General features: G+C 58.3%; 1 protein-coding gene across 1 annotated transcript; it reads right to left on the bottom strand.

Moving 5' to 3' along the window:
* Positions 1-4,299: 4,299 nt before the first annotated feature.
* Positions 4,300-18,382, bottom strand: LOC135894615 (all-trans-retinol 13,14-reductase-like). Its single transcript, XM_065422751.1, has 11 exons — positions 18,223-18,382; positions 12,738-12,920; positions 11,411-11,640; positions 10,842-11,037; positions 9,080-9,277; positions 8,874-8,993; positions 8,357-8,495; positions 6,625-6,734; positions 5,892-6,058; positions 4,735-4,894; positions 4,300-4,445 (listed from the first exon to the last, which is right to left on the bottom strand). Exons 1-11 carry the CDS (start codon positions 18,380-18,382, stop codon positions 4,300-4,302), a joined length of 1,809 nt encoding a protein of 602 aa, XP_065278823.1.
* Between the last annotated feature and the right edge of the window lie 5,145 nt (positions 18,383-23,527).

The raw sequence follows: 23,527 nt of genomic DNA on the forward strand, positions 1-23,527 counted from the left end.
TTGGCTGTGTAGTCAGCCAACGGGCCAAACCGAGCTGCTTTTATTTATACGTCAAAAACCTGCCTGCGTCTTGTTTGTTGTGTGCGTGCGAGGGCCTGGTCCCACGAGGACCCAAATCAATCCCCGTGAACGGCTGACGTGCAGCTCCTGGGGTGGAGTCTGCAGGGGGCGCCGGTGAGCTGAGGCTCGGCTCCCCCACTGGAGTAGGGGCTGGCCTGTTAAGGGGCAGTGCAAGCGAGCATTGTTGTTGGGGGGGGGCAGGGGGTATAACTGGTGTGGGGCTGAACCTTCCCATAGGGGAGCTGGGCGGTGGAGGGGGTGGGGAGTGGAAGGCGGCAGAGGTGGGGGCTGGAGGGCAGGTAACAGGCTTGGGTAGGGGGAGATGAAGCTGGAGAAGAGAGGTCCAGCAGGGTGGGGTCAGTGGGGCAGGGCGGGGGCACAGGGAGCCCACTGCGCCAATGGGAGACAAGGTGCCCAGGGGGTGCCGCCGTCCTTTGGCCCCAGCATTTGCCCCGCCCCGGGCCGGTCCAGAGAGCAGCGCCCGGCTCCTCACGGGAGGCCAATAAAAGCAGCTCCCGCCCCAGGCAATCACATGGCGAGTTGCTACACTCTGGACTTTGCTAAGTTCCACGGGCCGAGCCCCTGAGCACCCGCTGGCCCTGCGAGGTGGGGGAGGGGGCGAGTCCCAGCCTGGTACGTGGGGCAGGGACAATATAGAGGTGGCTTTAAATCTCCTTTGCCATCTCCACACTGTGGGGCCCAGCTCAGCCCCCCGGCAGCAAGGCCGCAGCGGGCAGACCCTGGCCAGACGTGGCGCTCCCCTGCCAGGGCCGGGCCAGACGCTCCCCTCAGCCCCCTGGAAGCTGGTGCTGCAGGCCAGGTCAGCGTCGGCGCGAACACCTCTCTAGCGTCCCACCTGCTCGCCAAGCACCGGCCCGTGGGATGCTCTGGTTCCAGGGACCTCGTCAGTGCAACCTCGTCTCCTTCGGGGCCAGACTCAGAGCTCTTCAGAGCATTAACCCTGGCGGCGTTTCAAGTGTGGGCTCGTCCGGGATTTCAACTGGGAAGTCTCTGAAGGTCGGGACGGGCTTCCTCAGCTAGGGGAAGTATGTAACTCACACACACCCTGGGTGTGGTGTTATGGCACCGAGCCCACTTAGCAAGATTCATGAGTTTGCCTACCAGCCAGGTGGCTTTTAGCTCATGCACTAAGCTCCAGAGGTCCCCGGTTCGATCCCGCCTGCGGACGACCGGGGTCTGTTGGCGTTACACGTGTGCCTAGATTTTTCTCATGTGAGCTCAGCTCCCCCTGAGCAAAACATTTTGTGCCGTATTGCCGAGAAACATGGCGCATCGGGACATAAGCCAACAGCAAGCAGGGCAGGAAGGGAGATCCAGGACCAGACAGTGCCAGGCTACACCGGACAGAGAGGGTGGCGTGTAACCCAGCTGGGACCAGCAGCAGACAACTGGCATGAGCTGTGGCGAGGGCGCAGGTCTCTCTTCCACTTGTACCCACCCGAGGGTGCTGGCACCACCCTCAGCTTCGCCCCCTTTGTTTTTCAGCAGCCCCGAGCTCAGACCTAGCGTGGGTTCCATGCTGGGCAGCTGATGCTCGGTTAGCCATAGAGGGGATGGTGAGTCCGAGCTGCAGCTTCCAGGTTGGGCATCTGGGCTGGCACCAATCTGCCCTACTGTTACTGCAGCCGCAGGACTGGACATGCACCCAGGCATCGCCGCCTCCGATTCGGGCATCAAACCAAGCCTTGCAACCTCCGGACCAAGCGCCCGGCCCGGAAGCAGCGCCGCAGCCTGAGCTGGACACCCGCGCCCTCCGGCCCCTGCCACAGGCTGGAATATTTGGGGTGCAGGTGGGAGGAAGGCACCACCCCATAGTCCAGCCTTGCTGGGCAGCCCTGGCTCAGGGACGCCATTCCCAGCTGGGGGCAGTGCGACCGAATGCACCCCGTATTCACACCCTACACACTGTTGTCATAAGCATTGTACACAACAGGCCTTGTGCGGTATCCTCTGAACACTAACAACTCGCTGGTCAGTAACGTCCTGGTGAAAGGGGCGGAGCGACTATCGGTACAGTGATGAACGTCAGCTGAAATCAGGATGGAGGCGTGCTGACCAGCCAGGGCTGGGGAGGGGGTAAACCAGTTTCTCCAAGCCACAGGACCAGCTGACGCCTCTAGCCAGGTGTCCTCAAAGCTAATGGGGGCGTGTCATAACTATAAAGGGAAGGGTAACAGCTCTCCTGTGTACAGTACTAAAATCCCTCCTGGCCAGAGACTCCAAAATCCTTTTACCTGTAAAGGGTTAAGAAGCTCGGGTAACCTGGCTGACACCTGACCCAAAAGACCAATAAGGGGACAAGATACTTTCAAATCTTGGGGGGGGGGAAAGGCTTTTGTGTGTGCTCTTTGTTTTAAGGGGTTGTTCGCTCTTGGGACTGAGAGGGACCAGACATCAATCCAGGTTCTCCCCATCTTTCTAAACAAGTCTCTCTTATTTTCAAAATTGTAAGTAAAAGCCAGGCAAGGCGTCTTAGATTTACTTTGTTTTCTCAACTTGTAAATGTACCTTTTACTAGAGTGTTTATCTTTGTTTGCTATACTTTGAACCTAAGACAGAGGGGGGTCCTTTGAGCTCTTTAAGTTTGATTACCCTGTAAAGTTATTTTCCATACTGATTTTACAGAGATGATTTTTACCTTTTTCTTTAATTAAAAGCCTTCTTTTTAAGAACCTGATTGATTTCTCCTTGTCTTAAGATCCAAGGGGGTTTGGATCTGTATTCACCAGGAGTTGGTGAAAGGAAGGAGGGGGGAAGGGTCAATTTCTCCTTGTTTAAGATCCAAGGAGTTTGGATCTGTATTCACCAGGAAATTGGTGAAAAGTTTCTAAAAGCTTCCCAGGGTAGGGAATGGTGGCAGCGGACCAGAACTAAGCTGGTAGTTAAGCTTAGAAGTCCTCATGCAGGCCCCTACATTTGTACCCTAAAGTTCAAAGTGGGGATACAGCCTTGACAGGGCGTGTAGGTAGCAGGTGGCCATTCTTTGGCAAGGAAGGGGAAGCAGCATGGACCCTCTACCCACAGCAGCTTTTGGTGTCCGTGCTCCGAGAATGACCTTTATCTAGGGGTGACCCTCGGGAAAATGCATTTGCAAAGGGTGGCTGAACTATAAAAATGAGGGTCAAAAACACCCCAAGGGATCACTCCCCAGCCAGCCATGTCCTGCTCTCTTGCGCTGAAGACAACCTTTGGGAGCAGATCCTGGCCTGAGAACGTGGTCAGCAGTGTTACAGGGAACCTGGGGTGCGAATTTCCCCTTGAACCCGGCCCAGTTTCAGTCTAGAAAGCGTTTTACCTTTATTTCTCCTGTAACCATTTCTGGCTTTAGTGCCTTCTACTCGTACTCACTTCAAATCTCGCTCTTGTGGTTCAATACACTTATTGGATTTTTTAATCCAAACGAATCCAGGGTTGTGAACTGTTTGAAGGTGGCAAACGGTTGTATACTGAGCCACTCACAGGGGCAACGGACCAGATCTATCTGGACTGTGCAGGCGAGGGCTGGACAGTGCAGAACGCACGTTTTGGGGGGGAATCGGGGACTGGGAATGTGCTGAGGCCACCCGGCGCGTGGTAACCCAGGCTGGTGTAGCCAGAGTGTGACTGGTGAGGGCTGGCAGGCCGCTGGGTCAGAGCTGCTGGACCAGGGCTGTGGCTTTACTCAGACACTCAGGGTGGTGATTGCAATGCACCCGAGACAGCAGGGCAGGGGTGGCGCAGCCCCTCACCGGTCTGGGCTGTCATAGGCAGAAAGCCAGGCTGGGTTTTGTCTCCTCACTCCAGGGCAATGGCCCAGCAGTTGGAGACACAGATGTTCAGGCCTGGGCTGCCGCCCGAGCTCTGGGCCCCTCCCACCGCACAAGGTCCTAGGACCCAGGACCCAGTCCGTGCCCAAATGTCCACACCGCAATGAAGCAGCCCCTTAGCCCGAGCCCCGCGAGCCTGAGTCAGCTGGCACGGGCCAGCCGCCGGGGTCTAACTGCCGTGTAGACTGATCCACAGAGCCAGCGGCCGGGGGGGAATCCCAGACTGGGGATCGAGAAGCAGGTTTGGGGGTGAGAACGTGTGTGTAGACGAGGCTCTGACCTTCCTTCTCCGGCACGTTCCCGGCCCCAGGGAAAGCGCTGGGGCACGGCGAGGCTGAGCACCAAAGGCCGGAGGTGGGGCAGCTAGTCCATGGGTCACGTGAGCAGGGATGGGGTCCACCCCCCGGGGCCCCTAGGCTGCTTTCTTGCCGTGCTCTCTCTTGAGTCTCTTCTTCAGGAGCAGCAGGTCCACGTAGAGGATGCGGTTGAGGACGGCGGAGGCGCAGATGAGGCCGCCGTGCAAGGCCCCGGCCAGGCCGCAGCTGAAGACGTCCTGCCCTGGGATGGGGGACACAAGCGAGGGCGTCGGAGAGCGGAGCAGCCACGCTGCCCCTGGGCCCTCCCGCCACCCGGACACCCCACACACCCCGCTCCTGTGACGTCAGGGCTCAACCCAAGAGTAGGGGGTGGGACCCCAGCAGCTCTGGCTGGATTGCCAACCTGCCAGGCCCCCGCCAAGGCCCGCTGGGCCACCCCAATGCCTAGGCCGAGGGGGGTGAGCTCCACCGGCCGGGGGGGGGGGGGGGGGGGGGGGACGGACGGTGCCGGGGAGGGAGGCTGCCCTTACCCGTGAGGTAGAGGTTCCGGACGGGCGTCTCCGCCCGCATGGTGGCCACGACGGCCGGCGCGAAGCGAGTCACGTGGTGCTCGGCCCCGTACATCTCCCCGCGAGGCGCCCCCAGGTAGTGCTGGTTGGTGAGAGGGGAGGCCGCCTCCAAGAACTCCACCTGCCCACAGGGAGGGTGAGAAAAGGCAGGCCAGGGAGAAACGTAGCCTACAGAACCCCCCGCCGCCAGCCCTTCCAGCCGCCCTTCAACCCACCCCCCCAGCATGGACTCTAGGGCCCAAGTCCTTCCAGGTCAGGGTCCTTGTCCCATTGCCCTTGGACCCCCACTCCACCCGCCTGCCCGCCCGCCCGCTCTCAGGCCTTGGCTTCGCTGGGAAGAGGGGGCTAAAAAGCTGTTAACACGTGAACATCCCAGTGCCGACACAGCAAGCTGTACCTCCCACATGTTCGCTGCGTGAGGCGGGCCCTCGGCTCCCTGCTATGTACATACGTGTGTGTGCGTGTACGTGCGTGTGTGCAGTGATCTCTTCACAAGCCGAGGGGCTTTGCCTGGATCCAATGGCTCCCCTGGAGCTATCAAAGGGGTCTCAGGTTGCTTTTCCAAACCGGGCTTTCGGGTCGGGGTTAAGCCTGGGCTCGCCACTAAAGGGGCCCTGGACCGGCTAGTCCACTTTCAAGCGACAGCTCGCCTTGTCTAGGTTAGGGCTCTAACACGGGTTCCAGTCTGGACTTGGTTTCTGGCCGCCACCCGTCCTTGGGACACGCCTTGAACGGGCTCTAGCAACGTCCCCTCTGCGCCGGCTAATCGCAGTTATCACGAGGTGGCAAACTAGCCTTCGCAGGACCTTCGCTCCCACAATCCCTTGTGGCTCTTCCCCCATCCCATCGAGCTGAGTACGAATCCTCCGCGGCAGTCCCAGGCCCAGAGACCAAGAGGCTGATCTGAGAACCTGGACCTGCCCTCACCCACTACGTGCAGGGCCCTGCCTATTTCAACTTGAGCTTTGGGTCCGCCTGGGACCTTCTGGCAGCTAGCCCTTGGGCATAGAGCAATGGAGCTGTGGGGCTAATGGTTCCAGGGGCCACTGGTCACAGAGCTACTGGCACTCCAGTAGAAGCCAGCACAGGCCAGCTGGAGGAGTCTACTGGGGCGTCACCTTGCCACGGAGCTGAGGGAACCTCTCCAAGGCCATGTCCAGCAGCTGCTGGGCGATCTCCATCTTGTAGGCGTGGTAGTCTTCCCCTCTGTTCTTCACACCGGCCCCTGACCACTCTTCGAACCACTCGTAGCGAGCCATGGTCAGGATGGTCATGCAGGACCGGCCTGGAAGAGGACAGGGGAAAGAGCTCTGGTCTCAAACCTCTGGAGACCCTCCTGAACAGGCCCCTGCCCCCACCAACGCTCCCCCACTCTGTGATGTTGCACCAGAGCCCGAGCACAACACCCTGACTGGCATTTTCTCCAGCCCTCGAATGGTTTGGGTTTGTCCCCAGGACATTTCACCATTGGCCAGGGGCCGGCATGATCCTTAGATCCAGGGGCACCATACAGAGGGTAGCAGGGCTTTAAGGATGGGGCAACAGGTCCGTGTGAGAAGTGTGACCCGTTGGCTACTGGGCAGGGTGGCCAGCAGGTACAGAGATGGCTCGGTTTTGCTGGTCCTCGGCCAGGCAGCATCTCCTTGACCTTCCATGAACAGGAACCTCCTCAGTCCTCATTTCTGCCCTGCTGTGTCCTACCCCCCTATGTTCGGGGCATCTCAAGGTTGTGCCATCCCGGCACGGCCCCCCTCTCTTCCCCTCACCTGGCACGCTGCCCCCTGCCCCACTTTCAAGGGCAGATATCCCCCCGCCCCACCCCCCAATGGTTCCTGGTCTCCGGGTGGGTACCTGGGTGCCTCTGCTGGTACGTGGGGTCCTTGGCTGATGGGAAGGTGATGAACATCATGGGCACGTTCTCACTGACCTCCTCCCTGCTGAGGGCAGCGTAGCGGGTCATCCTGAAAGGACCAGAAAGGGCACAAATGGCACAGCAGGATGCCAGACCTCCTGGGGAGGAGGGGAAGTGGGGGGCTGCACCCCAGCCCTCTGCACCCATGAACTGCCCTCGCCACCTACCCCCACCCCCTCCTGTGCATGGAGTAACAGTGCTGCCCAGTGGGCGAACGTACAGCACCAAGCTCCACGGGCCCCTGATCTCAGCTGCGTTCTGTGTTCTGCCAGGGGGCAATTCCCATCACCTCCCCCTTACAAGTGAACTCAGCCGCCAACCGCTCCCCTGGGCCCTGTCCTCCAGGTCTGACCTCGACCCCTGGCATGCGAGCAGCTCTGGGTCACAGCACATGGTAGGGTGAGAGGCTGAGGTCACAGGCGCCGGCTGAGCCGGGACACATCTAGCTCTCGCCCTGTCCCGCCACCACCTCCATCTAGTACGGCCGACAAATCCGCTCAGGCAGAGGGCTGGTCTGCACGACGGAGTTAGCCCCTGCCCCTTGCCCTGGGCGGTGTAATTAATCCACTCCGACCCCCATGCCTAGGTCACCCCTCCCGCCCCTCGGAGCCACCGCCTCTCCTGCAACAGAAGAACCCTTCCATCGCTGCAGGGCGTGTCGACACTACAGCGCCACAGCTCGGCCGCTGTCGCGTTTCCAGCGTGGCTGTCCCCTAGCGGACGTCTCTACCGCAATCACCCCCCACCACGACCGTGTGGACAGACCCTTCGAGCCAGAAGGGAAGCAAAGCGCTTGAAAAGCCAGCATGGTCTAGTGGGTAGGCTCTGCCACTGACCTCCTGGGTGACCTTGGGCTAGTTGCTTCCCCGCCCCATGCCTCAGTTTCCCCTCCCTCTCTTTGTCTCTCAACTATTTATATCATAAACTCATCGGAGCCAGGACAGTCTCCTCTTACTTGTTTGTACAGCGCCTAGCACAATGGGCCATTCAGCTGCTATTCTAACATCAACAATAACCACTGGAACATAGAGAGGACAAGGCCTAGTAACTTTCTATGGCTCCGTCCATCTGCCACACTTTAAAGTACAGACCCTGTCTATCGAATTCAGTTATTAACAGTGCTCCGGCCAGTGTCTTCGGATGAACGTGGGCATTTTTCAGTTGCATCATGTTTTCCATGACTACTTCGGTTTCCCCTTCACCTCCCCAAGGGTGCGGCAGGTAAGGGACGTGCAGGGATCCCATCACTCGCCCTTGAAATGCAGCCACCTCTGGGGCGGGACATAGCAGCTGTTTGCCAGCTCAGCAGCACCGGGCAGGAGAGGAGGAAAAATCCCACCTGGGAGTCTAGGAGGGCGGCTTGAGGGTGGGGAGAATGGAATCAGCCGAGAGTTGTTTCCAATGTAAGCTCCTCTGTTATTCTGTGCCCAGCACTAGGGCCGAGCTCCCGGCTGGGGTCCCTCAGCGCTACCATAACGCAAATTAAAGGCTAGACTGGGGCCGGGTCGCAGGGTCTACCATGACCTGATCCCTTTTGGCCTTAAGATGCTCTACGGTGAAGAGCACCACAGGATCTGTACTGACCGAGGCCCGGGGCCAGGACCCGGGTGTCAAAGATGGGACAGATGGAGAAGCACACCTAGTCCGAGGGACCTTTGGCCTGTCACTTACATCTCGTCCAGATCGTTGTGCAGGTAGATCCAGTAGTTGGTGGATTTGATGCCCAGCTCCTCGGCGGTCCCCTGGAGGCCCACGAAGACCAGGAAGGAGCCCATGCCATGCTGTACCATGCCGAGCACAGACTGGATCCCTGTAAGAGAGAGTGAGGGGTCGTTAGCCATTGTACCCCAGGCTAACACAGTCTGGTTCTGCCGCACCTGCTAGTGTCTGGGGCACAGAGGGTTCTGAGCCAGCTCCTGCCCCTGTAGTCTTGCTCCCAGTCTTTCGCTTTGGGGTCTGGAGGCCCAGGCTTCAGTTCCACGGGGCCGCCCTAGGACATCCCAGATGCGCCAGGAGCGCAGGACAGCCCGACGCTGGCAGCCGCGCCCATCCGTTCTCTCTGCCACCCCACGGACCGCTCATTTGCAGGGGCCAGTCGTCTGCAAGACTGGGCCCTTGCCTGGGCTCCTGGAGAGGGGTGGGGCAGACCCCACCTCTGCTGAGGTCCCAGCGGGCTGCTCCCCTTTACCTGCTTTGCTCCTGATCTCGGGGGGCAGCAGCGTCCCAAAGGTGTTGAATATCCCAGCGTCCGAGATCACTACGGGGGCATAAACCTTCTCCTCCTGGCCCCGCTTCTGCACCGTCACTCCTGCCGGGAGACAAGGACACCAGACCCTAGGAGACGCACTTCCGCCGTCTGGGGAGGGGGTAACCCAGGTGCCCCTGGGGACTCACCCACAGCCGCGCCGCCCTCGGACATCAGGATCCTCCCCACGCGGGCTCTCACCAGCACAGCACCTCCAGCCCGCTGGATCACCGGGATGGCGTGGAAGGCGATCTCGCTGGCACCCCCACGTGGATACCAGGCGCCGCGCTTGTAGTGGTGCACCATGAGGGCGTTGATGAGGAAGCTGGAGTCCCGGGGGGGAACGCCTGGCGGGGAGGGAAAGTGTCACAAAAAGTAACCACTCCCTCCGCGGATTTCACTCCAACCCCAGAGGCCACGTCCTTGCCCTGGAATGACCCAGACATCGGCAAGGCCTGAACCGGGGGTTGCCCTGGATTTGAAGGGGGTAGATACCCCAGAATGTGCTCCAGCTAATTGCAACCATATTAGTGAAGAGTTCATTTGGAGACAGGCTTTTAGAAGCAAAGTCATAACTGCTGGCAGTTTTGCTAATCAGAATGGGAGGAGGGGAGGAAAAGTAAGTAACTGAGAATGTGGAGATATGTGGATGGACGGCCTTGACTCTAGACGGCGCTGATAGTACAAGTTTATTGAAAGTTAGAAAAGTGACGATTTAGTAGCGGGTCATTCTCTATGTGTTTTGTAGAAGTTAGTTATAAAAAGTTTAGATGAGCCGAGTGTACTTTGGGAGCCATCCCGGGAAGCTATCCTGGGAGAGACATTTTCCTGACATCTTTACTCCCTGGCAGGGAGGCGTTTGACCAGCGCTGATCTGTCGTGGATGACTCAATACTGGCTCTGAATATTGGTAAATAGCTGGGATGTTCTAAACCAGGGGTAGGCAACCTATGGCACAAGTGCTGAAGGCGGCACGTGAGCTGATTTTCAGTGGCACTCTCACTGCCCGGGTCCTGGCCACCGGTCCAGGGGGGCTCTGCATTTTAATTTAATTTTAAATGAAGCTTCTTAAACATTTGAAAACCTTATTTACTTTACATACAACAATAGTTTAGTTGTATATTATAGACTTATAGAAAGAGACCTTCTAAAAACGTTAAAATGTATGACTGGCCCGCGAAATTTTAAATTAGAGTGAATAAATGAAGACTCGGCACACCACTTCCGAAAGGTTGCCGACTCCTGTTCTAAACCTATTGTTTATGTCTGTGTGCGCTTAAATCTAATAAAGTGCGGTGTTAGACAAGAGCACATTTAATCCTTGATCAGACAGAATTGCTGAGTTCCTGTTGGTTTGTTCCTGGAGTGAAATAGTTAAGTTGCCCCTGTTGGGGGTTCTGACAACCCCGGGTAACACTGGTACCCTCAACACACGCGCCTACCCACTGAGCTAAGGGAGTAACTCCACCAGCTGTAAGGCAGTAGCAGGCTGTTATATTACACCATTGAGTATTATATATAGCGACACGTTCATTAATCATAACATCACACAACAAATGAATAATAAACTAAACAAACTATAAAGTAAAATCATAAATAATGCTTATAATAAATGAATAATAAACGAAAATCATTGGCTACATACTCCAGGACAACGGCTCCCCCGTCCCCCTACCCCGCTCAGTCAGTGTATTACACAACCCCACTGACTTCCATGGAGCGGCACCAGTACGGTCAAGACGTCCCCAGGAGTGTAAAACATCCCCAGGGCCTGGAGAGCTCCTCTGCCATCCAGCGACCCCTGGCGTGGCTCAGCAGTCAGTGGGCACCGCGGTTCCAAGCCCGCTGACCTGGGGCACCCTGCCTCGTGGGGGGGGACCCCTGGGGGCAGGCGGCTGGGGCCCACCTCACCGTAGAAGAAGTAGCTGAGGACCACCTGCAGGTCCTTGTTGGCAGTCAGCCGCTCCACGACCTGGCTGTGGCTGGTGTCCGCCATCTTGAAGACGGGGGAGACCCAGTGAACGAGGCCCGTGCGGATCAGCAGCGTGGCCAGACAGAGGGGGATCATCTTGAGCATGGCGATGAGGGGCACCCGTGTCGCCGCCACCTGTGGGAAAGGCGAGAGCAACCCACAGTAACGGGCCTGGCAGAGCCTTCTGCCTCCCCCAGAAAGGGAGGGAGAGGGCCCCAGCCATCCCAGATCCTGAGCGGGAGACTCTCGAGCACAATGGCACCTGTGCATCATGAGGCCGAATGGCCCAGTGGTCAGAGCATCAGACTGGGCCTCAGGACTCCAGGGCTCTGTTCCCTGCTCTGAGTGACCCTGGGCAAGTCACCTCCCGCTCTGTGTCTCTGTTTTCCCCACCCAGGCAAGGCCAGGTTCTGTCGCTGGGCGCACGTACAGCACCAAGCACCATGGCGCCCCGATCTCAGCTGGGGCTGCTGCAGCCAGGGGGCCGTTCCGCGACCTCGGCTCTCACCTTGGACAGCCTCATGAACTCCCGGATGGCCGCCTTCTCCGCCGGGAACTGCTTCTCCAGCTCCTCCGCAAAGGTCCTTTTCCCCGAGCGCAAGTGGTAGTCCCGGTCCCCTACCGTCACGCAGTCATAGGGGTCCTCCAGCCGCACCCACTCCAGCTGCCCGTCCGTGAGCTGGTCCAAAGCCACCCGCAGCATGCCCATCGGGTGCATCTGACCCACGTAGTGGATGCCTGCCGGGCCAGGAGGGCAAGAGAAAGGGTTAGCCCCGGTGATATGGAGGGGGGCGGGGCTCGGAAGGCGAGATCTTTGGGGGTGGGGCTTGGAGAAAAGCGGGAGATCCGGGCCAGGCTGGGCAGAGCCATAACCCACTGGGGCTAGCCAGAGGAAGCATGCCCCGGTGCCACGTACTGCACACACGCCACCCCCGTGGCTGGCAGCCGAGCCCACCTACCCCGGTGCCGGTAGCCACCGGGGCAGCCTCCCATCCAATTACCGGTCAGACCCCACGCTGCTTAGCTTATGAGATCTGACGTGAATCTGGCGGCCCACAGGGGTTAGAGCGGCAGGACCAAAGCGGCAGCTGCTAGGGAATTAAGTAAACCAATTAGCCGTCATTCTGCTCTTGGAGTCACCTTCAGAGAGGTGGAGCTGGGGGGTTTGGTTTGGTTTTGACCTCAGCTAACCTTGTTGTTAGGCCCCGTGTCCCCCACGGCACACTGCAGAGAGGGTGTGCCAGCACCGGGGTGGGGGGGATCTTCGCACAACCATCCCCTAGAGAAATCAGACTACCTTCCGACCTGGTACCGATATTAACTAACTGCCCGCTGCGGGGGCAGGTCATTATCATGACCTCCCATTTTACTAATGGGGAAACTGAGGCACAGAGCAGGGACGGGACTTGTCCCCCGCCCCCAGGTCATGCAGTGAGACCTCTCCCGCTTTCAGATCCCGCCTTCAAACTCTCCTTTGCTGCGATGCCCACAAAACCCATGACAGAGGTGAGGCAGGCGGTGCCCACTGTGCCAGCCAGTATGGCTCATCAATCCCTTCTGCTCCCCCGTCTGCTCGCCCCTGCCCAATTGGGGGGGGTCCCTGGAAAAAAAGGCACCTCCACGCCCCCGACCTGCTCCGCCTGCCCAGCACTCCTGCTGGGGAGCGGGGGAAGCCCCCGCACCCTGACCCCATTTCCCCAGTATGTGTGCTGGGCGGGGGAGGGACTGCCCTCCGCCCAGGCAAGGAGCTGGGGGGGGTCCCACAGGCCGGGCCTTGCCCCAAGGAATCCAGCGTCTCCTTTGACGTCATCAAGCAGGCTCCTCCCACCGCTTACCCACGTCAAACTCAAAGCCTTTCTCCTGGAAGGTGTGGCAGCAGCCCCCCGCCTGGTCGTGCTGCTCCAGCACCAGGACCCGCTTGCCGGCCTTTGCCAAGGCAGCCGCCGCGGCCAGGCCTCCGATCCCGCTGCCGATCACGATGGCGTCCAGGTCGGGCGGCACCTTCTCCAGGGCGAAACCTGGCAAGGGATGGCAAAGGGTGAACAACGCCAGAGCCCGCAGGATCCCGGGGGCGTGGGAGGGGAGACCCGTGCCACGGCCCTACTCTGGGAGGACATGGGGTCGCTGCCACCCAGCCCCAAACCATCTGTCTCATTCTCCTGGCCCCGCTGCGGCTTCTCACCCCAGGCACCCAGGACGATGGGACCCCCCAGCGGTTCTGGTGCCTCTTGCGGGGGGCTGTGATGAATCCAAAGGGGGTTTCTTCACCGAGGCTGCAGGACACAGGCCGAACCTGCGGGTCCCTCTGCTCACCAGAACGCCTGGCAGGGTCTCCCTGGCGGAGACGGCTGGCTACAGCCCAGCGGCACAGCCCCGAGGGCCGGATTCCCTCTCCCCAGCGCCAGGGGGGGGAATCTGAGCCGTAGGGCCACAGGACCACCCTGCCCTGGTGTGAATGGCTGCAGGAGCCCGGGGGGGGGGGGCAGGTATGTTCATCTAGGGCCGAGCAACTCAACCTTGCACTGGAGGGGGGCAGGTACCCACGTAAATTTCGCTACGTCTCTCTCGCTGGGGTTCCTCCCTTGGGGCTGGCTGGGGCTACGGTGAAAGGATTGCCCTAGTGGGAAGGGGGGCGCTGACCCCAGGATTAATACTTGATCTCCCCGAAAGGGGGTCGGGGCTTCGGCAGGGACGGCCCTCCGACGGGTGTCACAAACGAGATTTGGGGACCACGTCAGAGCAGCTACCCCAACAAAGGGCAGCCTCCACGACCCCAGTGATTATAAAATACCACATAGAGGCTCCTTGGCTGCCTCAGTTTACCAGGGCTGACCAGACAACCCTGGCAGCTTTCCGAGAGGGGCTGGACTCCACGCGCTGAGTAGACAGCTTCCCAGAGAGCTGGGGTCTTGCTGGGCCAGCTGGGGGGAGTTGCCCCGAACGAAGTAGGTGCGTGGCCAGCAGAACCAAAGGGCGGAGTGGAAAACGTTTTGCAGCGACTGGAGGTGTGTGGGTCCCCGAGCGCCGCCCAGGGCATGAGGCAGTGCTACTCTCGGCCCCAGCAATCCAGGGAGAGGCTCGGGGAGTCTGCCAGCAGCCTCCGGCTCATCCTACAGTCCCGCTACAAGCCCCACACCCACAGCTGGACTTCAGGGCCCGACGACTGGGTCACAAAAGCCCAAAGCAACCCAGGGCTGGGCGGCCACCTGCTACCGACGACCTCTGACACTTGCGGCCTGGCCCGGGACGGATCAAGACTCCCAGGTAAGACCCACGACCCCGCCCCTCCAGACACAGGAGCAGTCGGGCGACAAGCAGCCCAGCTGCCGAGACCCGGTCACTCCGCCCCCCCTCCCAGGACCTGGCCCGAGGGGCCACGGGCCGACACGTCCAGCCGCAGGGCTGAGCGGATGGAGACGCACGTGCAGATGCTGCCCGGGATAGGGCTGGTCGTGAGGGCTGGTGCTGCCGCGTATGCAGCACGCAGCTGCCTAGGGCACCATGAAATGTGGGGCAATTTGGTGCGTATGCTGCGTATGCTGCGTATGCCTAAGGCTGGCCCTGGCCCTGGGGGTTATTTGCTCCCGCAGGAGAGGCAGCAGCCTCGAGAGAGAGGGCGAGACAGCCAGAAAGCCCAGGGGAGGGTGAATCCCCACCGACCCAAAGAGAGAGGATTTGATTCGCATTGCCACCAAGGCCCCCCTTGCATTGCCAGAGCGTGGCCTCTCGCTCTCTGTGTCTGGGTCCGATTCTAACCCAGGACGAGGCCCAGAGCCAGCCCGACGCGTGAGCTGGAGGGAACACCCAACTCCAGCACAGGAGCGGAGGGAGATGGGAAAAGCCCAGCCCCGGCGGACCGGAATAGACGCGGATTAAACCGAAAAACACAGGCCGAGAAGGGCTCGGTCCATCTGCCACGGCCGACGAGGGGGATTATCATGCTGCTGGATAACAAGGAAATAGGTGGCCGGGCTGAGTCAAGGCCACAGCGCCAGGCCGCAGAGAGGGAGCGGAGGAAGGAGCAGATGGAAACAAAGGTTCAAAATGAAACGGGGATCGGGGCAGGGAGGAGGGGAGCGAGCACGGGGCGCCCGCAGGACTGTCCGGATGGGCTGTTCGCCCAGACACCGCGAGGCATGAGGGGACAGTCTGTCGGCCCTCAAATTAGTCAGTGCCTTGGAGAAGTGATGCGGCCCGGCTGAGGCCAGGGCATGCCCCGTCTCTCACCTTGGCTGCCTTGCGCCAGGCTTAGGGGACATTGGAGGACGTCCCCGTGCCAATCTGGTGTCCTGGGCCAGCTCCTGCTTCCATGGCTGGGCAGGTTTCAAACGAAGCGTCTGGCTCTGGGGAACGGGTCTTTCGGGTGGGTTACCTGAGTAATACTGACTCACACAACTAGCACCTTTCAGCCCCGGGGGACTCGCCGAATTTTACCTGTGGGAGCGGTGAATCCATTCGAACAAACACACGCTCTGGGGGAAACTGAGGCACGGCGAGGGGGAGTGACTTGCCCGAGGTCACAGAGCGGTGCAGCAGGGAATGGAACCCAGGAGTCCTGATTCCTAGTCCCCTGATTTGTGAGCTCTTTGGAGCAGGGACCACCTTTTGGGCCTGGGTTCTTTCTTTGGTGCCCACCCAGGCCGTGCCGGTCCCGCACACGACAAGGGCGAGTGGGTGGAGATGGTGCTGCTCCACGTACGGGGGGACAGTCCCTCCGTCCTGGGCTGAGACTGCGCCCCCCCAGACGCCAGCTCTGGGCAATGATGCAGCACCCCAGAGAGCAGGGGTGCGAGAAACAATCCGCCCCCGTGCGATCGGGTCAGACCCGCGCAGACGCGAGGTGTTTCAGAAGCAGGTTCCTATTGTCTAGATTTACTCACAACTTTGAATATTTGTTTCCTGTTATTAGCGACACACATTTTATACGAAGAGAAATGGGCGCGGCCCCTTTAAGACAAGACAGGGTGGGGGCACGGTGAGCGAGCTCTTGCGGGTGTCTGAAGCAGGCAGAGGGGGGACTGCTGCCAGAAAAGGCTAGGCTAGGGGTGGGGCTCAGCCTGCAAGAACCTCCTAAGGACAAAAAGTTTCGCTTCCCAACGCGAACAAGGTTCTCCTTTGCAAAACTGGGTCTTGTGATTAAAGGGGTGACAAATGAGGAGATTTGTTCTGGGCCCCAGGCTGCAAAACGGAGCTTGCAAATTCTCCCAGGGTCTCCTGACTGGGACAGAGTGGCTGTGCGTGGCACGGGCCGATCCAACAAATCTGAGGGGCACGGGCCAGGGAGGTTTCATTTAGAAAGGGAACGTGTTCGGTGAGTGGGAAGGAAGGTACTGTCCCTGATGCTCCATCTCAATGATCAAAGTCAGGATCTGATTCAGAAAGGGAAGGGGGCAAACCTGACCCAGAAAAGGCTAACCAGGAAAAAAAAAAACCCACGCAAGAACGGAAAGAAACTTTCTTAGCTTGTCAGAAGTAGGGTGACCAGATGTCCCGATTTTATAGGGACAGTCCCGGTTTTGGGGTCTTTTTCTTGTATAGTCTCCTATTACCCCCCACCCCGTCCTGATTTTTCACACTTGCTGTCTGGTCACCCTAGTCGGAAGATGGAGCAGGCAATGCGGCGGCGACAGAAGACAAGAGAGTGACTTGGAGCAGATGAAAACGGAACCGTTGAACACGAGGGGAATAAGGGGACACAGCCTCGGATCCAGCAGAACCCGCCATCCGTGTTTAGGAACGATTTCAGAACAACTCACCAGACTGGTGATTCCGTGCAACAGGCCAGTTCAGTTCCAGATGTCTGGCAACCAAACTGATCATGGATAAAGAGGGGTTATCCCGGGCCAGCAATTCTAGAAGGTGGGCTCCGTGCACTCAGCCCAGGACTAAACCTCCAAAGTTTTACGGAGAGTCAGAGCGATCTCCCATTGCCCAAAAGGCCGTGTCTACACTGCGAATGCTTTGTTGGTATAACTTTAGACCCAGCATATGCCACCAGAAGGAGTTTTTTCTGCCAGCATAGCCACACCACTTCCCCGAACGACACATTAGCTATGCCCACAGACGCAGGGGTGGCTCTACGCTTTTTGCCGCCCCAAGCACGGCAGTCAGGCGGCCTTCCGCGGCATGTCTGTGGGCGGTCCACGGTCACGCGGATTCAGCGGCGTTTCTGCGGGTGATCTGCTGGTGCCGCGGCTTCAGCGTACCCGCTGCCCGAATTGCCGCCGAAACCGCGGGACCAGCGGACCTCCCGCAGGCACGCCGCCGAAGGCCGCCTGACTGCCGCCCTCACAGCGACCGGCAGGCCGCCCCCCACAGCTTGCCGCCCCAGGCACGCGCTTGCTGGAGCCGCCCCTGCACAGAAGCACTCTTCCGCTGCGTCTACACTGGGGTTTTGCTGGCACAGCATGCGGTTTTATCACACCCCTGACCAACACAGCTACCAACCAACCAGTGTAGTGTAGACGTGGCCTAAGGCAGATCCTAGGGACACATTACCTACAAAAGTGCCACCAATCTCTATCAAACATTAACAAAGGCAGTTCGAGAACTCAGCGAGGGCCACCACTGGATTTCCCGGAGAGTGCAATGGATCTTGATCCCCCCCAAAATGGCCTTTGCATCCGAGAAAGCGGAGTCTGCGCTAAAATACCCATCTGGAGTGGTTCAAAGGCAGTCGATTTGGACCAGAAGATCAGAGCGGACCGAAAACGGTACTGATGGGATTTAAACGGAGCTGACTTTGGTTGGAAAAAGCCTGTCGCTTGGAAGCGAAGCACCGGCAAAAATTAGGGCATCTAAGCAACTGAGGCTACTACAAATGCCTGTTGTGGAGGAAGGAGAAACTAGCAATCTCCCCCCGTTAAAGAGCATAATTGGATACCCCTACATTCACTAGCTTCTCAGGTGGAGCGGGACACTAAAGCAACCAGACAGCTAGAAACTGCCGTGGCAGCTCTCACCCAGAGCGTAAATTCAGGGAATCCCTAAACTAATCCCGCAATAGCCACCAGAAAGGACAAATGCAGCGGAATGATCGGTCAAAACTGCCCATGGGAAACCTCAGCGGACAGATGTGATCGCTGCTACCCCAGGCACGGGGCTGGCAGGTGCCGTCGGGAAACAGGAGAGGGTCACAACCGGGAGGGGCAGGGAGTGAGCAACCCCCCGGGGAAGTCCGAGGATACGTGCGCCTACTGCCAGCCAGAAGGCGACGGGGGACAGGCGCCCGTGGGACGGTGTCAGAGCCGCCCAGGTGCCACTTAGAGCTCACGCCCTCCCCGCCCTTGGCACTCTCCCTGGCTCACACGCTACACTTACCCTGCTTCAGGACCTTGTCCCTGACCTTCTGATCCGTGACCAGCGGCCTGGGGGGCTGCAGGGGGCCCCCGGCAAAGGGGTTCCCCGGCCGGCCGAAGAGCCGGGCGCCCAGCAGCCCCAAGGCCAGCAGGCAGAGGCCGAGGACAAGCGCAGGCCACATTGCTGCGGGCTGCAGAGCTCAGCACAAATCCCAGCAAAGGAGGCCGACTGGAGTCTATGTGCGCTGGGAGGGGAGGCTGGGAGCAGCAGGTGGGCGGAGAGCCGTCTTGGCCTCAGTCCCAGCGGATAAGCCAAGGGCTGTTAACCCTTTGCTCAGCGCTGCCTGGGGATGTCCGGCCGGGCAAACTCAGCGGAGTCACTGCGGATCCGGCCTGCCCAGCCAGTGCCTCCGCTGCTCTCGGATAAACTGATGCAGTGCTCCAGACCAACTTACCCTGAAGACAGGCTGATCCCCCCACACACCCCTTTGCTCCTTCAGATACAGTGACACACACACACACACACGGCACCGCTGCAGACACTGGCTGTAAGGCGAGCGTGGAGCAGAACAAACCGCGTTCAGCACAGCTGCTCCTTGGCCGAGTTGGGTTTCACCAGGGTTCCCCACATCAGCCCGGGGACTGGTTTGCACCTGTCCACAGGTGCCACTGGCTCTTGGCACCTGCTCAGCTCCATGCGGCTGACACGCGTCAGCATCAGGCATGAGACCAATGCCCTAGTGTAGCCAAGGCCACATTCACACACACCTGGCTCCCCACCTACTGATTCGCACACACAGCAAGCCCATGCGCACGACTCACTCACACACACACACACACACACACACACCCCTCACCTCCATTCATTCAATTCCACCCAGCGGCAAACACACACTCTTCCACACATACGCACGCTCATCAGGTACTCACTAGCAAATGGCTCCGCACAATAACAACCTGCCCCTCTCCGGCGCCTTCCCACTGTAGATTTCCAGGCCTTTTACAGACACGAATATTCATTCAAACCCTTTCCAGTCTCACCTCCCCAGGAGATCAGCCCGTATTATTAACACCAATGGGGAAACTGAGGCACATAATGCCCAAGTCTCCTCTCACACCAATTTTACAACAGTGGCACTCACTTGGCTTCCTTGGAGGATGCCCCTGAAATGCCTGTGCCAAGGAGGACAAGATGAAAACAACACAGCCATCATGCATGAGGGGTTTGGTTTTTTTTAAATTTAATAAAAGTAACTGAAAAGTAACAAAAGGAGTCGTTCACTGGCAGGTACATTGGATCAGCTCACACGACCGTAAAAGAAATGTACAGCATCAGGGCTCCGAGCGTCTAGCAACACAGCTCAGAAAGTAACTAGGAATAGAAAAGAGTCAGTACAAAAAAGTCACTGTCGTTCAATCAATCAGACGAGAAGGGACAGACAGACAGGGGAGGCCGTGGGGACGTAACATTTTAAATTAGGGGCCAGCTCCTCCCCTGGTGTAAAAACGCCATTGCTGGCCAAGCCCATCACAGCCCACGGCTACAGGGAATGAGTGGCGCCCAGCCTGTCCACGAGGCACAGCTGGCAGAAAGCTCCACGGGGCCATGCCCACCCCGGAGAGAAACATGTTCTCACAGGGGCATCTACACCCAAGCCGGGGCCCTCAGCCTGCCTGGGCATCGAGGGGGTGGGGGGCACCTGTGTAACTTCCCCTCCTGCCCTTACCCCGTAGCCCTAAAAATGGTCCTTTTGGGGGAGCAATCAGGCCTGATGTCATATGCCTCATGGACTGGTCGCCCCCCTCTCATACCAAACCAGCCATCCTGGCATGGCACCCCCATCAGAAGGGGCATTTCAGACCAATGACCCCTCCCTCTGCCAGGACCCAATGCTGCCAGAGGCTAAGGCCCTCTCGCCAGCCCCCCTTGACCCCATGGAGAGGCAAGCGCCTCCCACCCGCAGCTCCCAGGATCGGGCCCTTTGACCTGCTGGGTGGGAGCGTTTGTGGGTCCTGCTGCAAAAGGAGGCTGCCTGGCGAAGTGGGGGGGTCTCTTGCCCCTGCAGCACAGCCTGGCCAAGCGCTGGTCCAGAATCGTCACATGCCCCTTGGGTCAGGGTCACAGAGGGGACCAGGCCGCAGAGAGGGCTGGCAGGACCCCCGCAGGTTCAGAGAGTCCACCATAAAGCACGGCAGCTCCAACGCTGTAAACACAGCACGAACCATCCAAATTGGCCGGCTTCTAACACGCACGCACACAGCAACGCCGACCGGACACGGACATCACACCGCTCAGCTCTCTAACAAACACGAGTCTAAGAAACGGACAGTTCCAGGGAGGGGAAGGGGAACTATCACCACTCCCCAAAAACAAAGAGAAGGGGGGAAAAAAACTTTCCACCTTGCTGTTGCTCAGTAGTTACATCGCATCATTATGAACACGTGTGTTTCAAGGAGGCTAATGGAGACGCTCAGAGCCGGGAGCGGACTAGGAGAGACCAGTGGAAATCAGAGATCGAACACGTCCATTTCTCTTGGGGGGGGGGGGGCAGTGCAGGATCATTCGCTATAGTGTATTTTAGTGACACATCCAGAAGGCAATAGGTACATCATCTTTAAATCCAGTTACTCCCACCCTTCAGTAGGAAACAGAGCTTGGGATAGAAAAGGGGTTAAGGTAAAAACTGTTAGCCGCCGTCCCTGGCTAAGCCCCGCAGAGCAAATGTAAAATTAACACGTGAGTGAGTTGTCATCAGAAGTGACATTCACACGCATTAGTGCCCATTTGCATGCACACGTACTCACGCATGCACACACACGGAGGGGGAGGAGAGGGCCTCAGTGTCACCAACCTCAACTGTTCAAAAATCATCAGTCCAGCCCCACCCTCCAAAAATCAGGAGATTGTTTTTAAAATCTCACGACTTACGACTTTAAAGCCAATCATTTTTAGTTGCCAAAAGGTGTCGGAACCTTTCAGGGTGGTGTTTCCCCACAAACATGAGGGATAGACACTTACTTGAAAAAAAGCTAAGAGTCTCATAGACTCACCTGACTCCGGGAGCTGGGGATTTGACTAATAAACAAACCGTGTGATAAAATGGCGAGAATTGGCAATTGTTTGACAGACACACACACACATACACAAACACACCCCCGTGGGTACAGACACAGAGACACAAACTCACAGGGACAGACACACACACACACCTGCATACAGACACAGAGAAACAAACTTACCCCCCACAGCCCCATTCTCTCATATAACCCCACAGTCACCTACAGATGCAAACCAGTCCCTGGGGCAAAAAGTCCCGCTGATTCACGCCAAACAAACCAGAACTTTCTGGGCCCAGGCCCGGGGGCCAAATCAACCAACTTGCCCAGCATGCCAGGTTTCTGCTGGGTGCTGAGTCCTTTGGATAATCTAACTGCCAGGCTGTAAAGCCTTCAAGCAAAACATTAAAAACCAACCACAAATAACCCCACCAAAACGCTCCGATTTCAGAGCCTGGCATTTTCTCTTCTTTTTTAAACAAGGGACATAAACCCTCTCCTCCGTGTTATTGCTACTGTCTTCCAACGGAAATACACCCTGTGGACCGGGTTCTTGGCAGGAGACCTGGGGGTCACTCCCCCAATGGAGGTGGGAACAGAAAGGGGGGTACAGCTCGGGGGGCGCATTTTAATAGCAAGGAAGGGCCGGGGGAGGGACAGTTTGGAGAGCGCCCTCCCAAAGGGGGTCTGCATTGGAATTGGGGGGGTATCACCCCTTCCCAATGGGTGTCTCGCCCTGGCTCCCTCTGCCCCCCCACACCATGACGGCCAGCCGGGGAGACCCTAGCAACAGCTGCTTTTAAAGGGGAACTCCGGCCATTTGAGAAACAAGAACTTAAGGCCCAAATTTTTACAAAGGGGCCCCAAATTTGGGGTGCCTGACTTGCGATAAATACAGTAAGTCTGGGGGGTCTCTGGCACCAGAGTAAGGGGGGCCACGGACAGATCGGGGGGAGGGAAGGTCAGAACTAACACTGACAGCAGTGAATGCTCCACCCCCGTGGAAATCAGGTTCCAGGCATCCCAAGTCGGGCACCCAAAACTGGAAGCATCCCAGCTCCACGGGCGGCCATGGGGCCTGTGCGTGGACCCCCCTGGGTCTGGCTTGCCAGGGGCACACTGCAGCCAGGCCGGTTAGAAACAGGAGACGGAGTTTTGCCTTAAGATAAAAAAACTCAGCAAATAAAGCAACTGCAAACAGCCCCTTCTTCGTTTACCTGCCCGAGCCAAGGCCAGGGCTTGGCCTTTGCCCTGCTGCAGCTGAGGCCTGAGGTAGTTGCGGAGACACAGAAACCTGCACTCCAGAGCGGAGGGAAGGACTTGTGGGCAGGGGCCGTGTGGATGGGAGTCAGAAGACCCAGCCACCACTGAAGCCAAGAGGAGACAGCATGGCCCACTGGACCAGGTACCCAGAGATTCTACCCCCAGTCACCTTGGGCAAGTCACTTCCCCATCCCATTGTGCCTCAGTTTCCCCTCCTGCCACTTGTGTATTGAGAGTGGAAGCCCTTCAGGGCAGGAACTCTCTGTGCATATACAGCACCTTGCACAACAGCCCCTGATCTCACTTGAGGCCTCTAACGGCTTCAGAAATAATAACAATGTCGTGAGGTTCCCAGGGACTGCGGTGATGTACTGGCCAGCTGTTAGCTAGCGCTTTGCACCGGTCGATCTCAAAGCACTTGACCAAGGAGGGCAACAGCATCGCCATTATCGCAAGGGGCAACTGAGGCCCGGAGCTAAAATCGCCTGTGGCAGGTCAGGAAAAGGAGGGCAGGACCAGCTAGCTTTAATATTTGATGGGGTCAGTTAAGTCTGCGCGTGGATTCGGCTAAAGAAATATGCAAGACGAAAGTCATTACCAAGAAAATAAATAAAGAACCTCCCGCCCCTCGCCGGGTTACTAACAAACCCGTCTGGTGATCAGATCAGAAGGCACCTGTCCTTCCCGCCTCGGCTCTCACACCCACACAGGCAGACCAGGCTGTATACTGTCCACACACAACCGCTGCCCCCCTCCTATTTTTACGGATCTTTTTTCTAATGGTTTTTGAGCAACAAACCCGACCCTAAACCGCAGAGCCAGCTGGCCCCCCATTTTCAGGATTACCGCCTCCCCGCCCCCTGCATTTGGCTGAGTGTCTCCGGGGCAACATTTCAGAAAAATTCCAAGAGCAGGGCAAAGTTGCGTTAGTATATAGAACATTAGACGTGATCATTTCTATCCTGCAAAGCTGGGGCGGGGGGCAAAAAGTGGAGCCTACAGCCCTA

Source organism: Emys orbicularis, chromosome 25 (assembly GCF_028017835.1).
Source record: "Emys orbicularis isolate rEmyOrb1 chromosome 25, rEmyOrb1.hap1, whole genome shotgun sequence".
NCBI lineage: Eukaryota > Metazoa > Chordata > Testudines > Emydidae > Emys > Emys orbicularis.

What these genes read in the sequence shown, in the direction of transcription:
- LOC135894615 (XM_065422751.1), bottom strand. Translation starts at nt 18,382, where the DNA reads ATGTGGCCTGCGCTTGTCCTCGGCCTCTGCCTGCTGGCCTTGGGGCTG. An exon ending in CCTCAGCTACTTCTTCTACG is followed by an intron (nt 9,278 to 10,841) that starts GTGAGGTGGGCC and finishes CCTCCCCGCCAG; the next exon opens with GCGTTCCCCCCCGGGACTCC. An exon ending in CCGGAACCTCTACCTCACGG is followed by an intron (nt 4,446 to 4,734) that starts GTAAGGGCAGCC and finishes CCCCCATCCCAG; the next exon opens with GGCAGGACGTCTTCAGCTGC.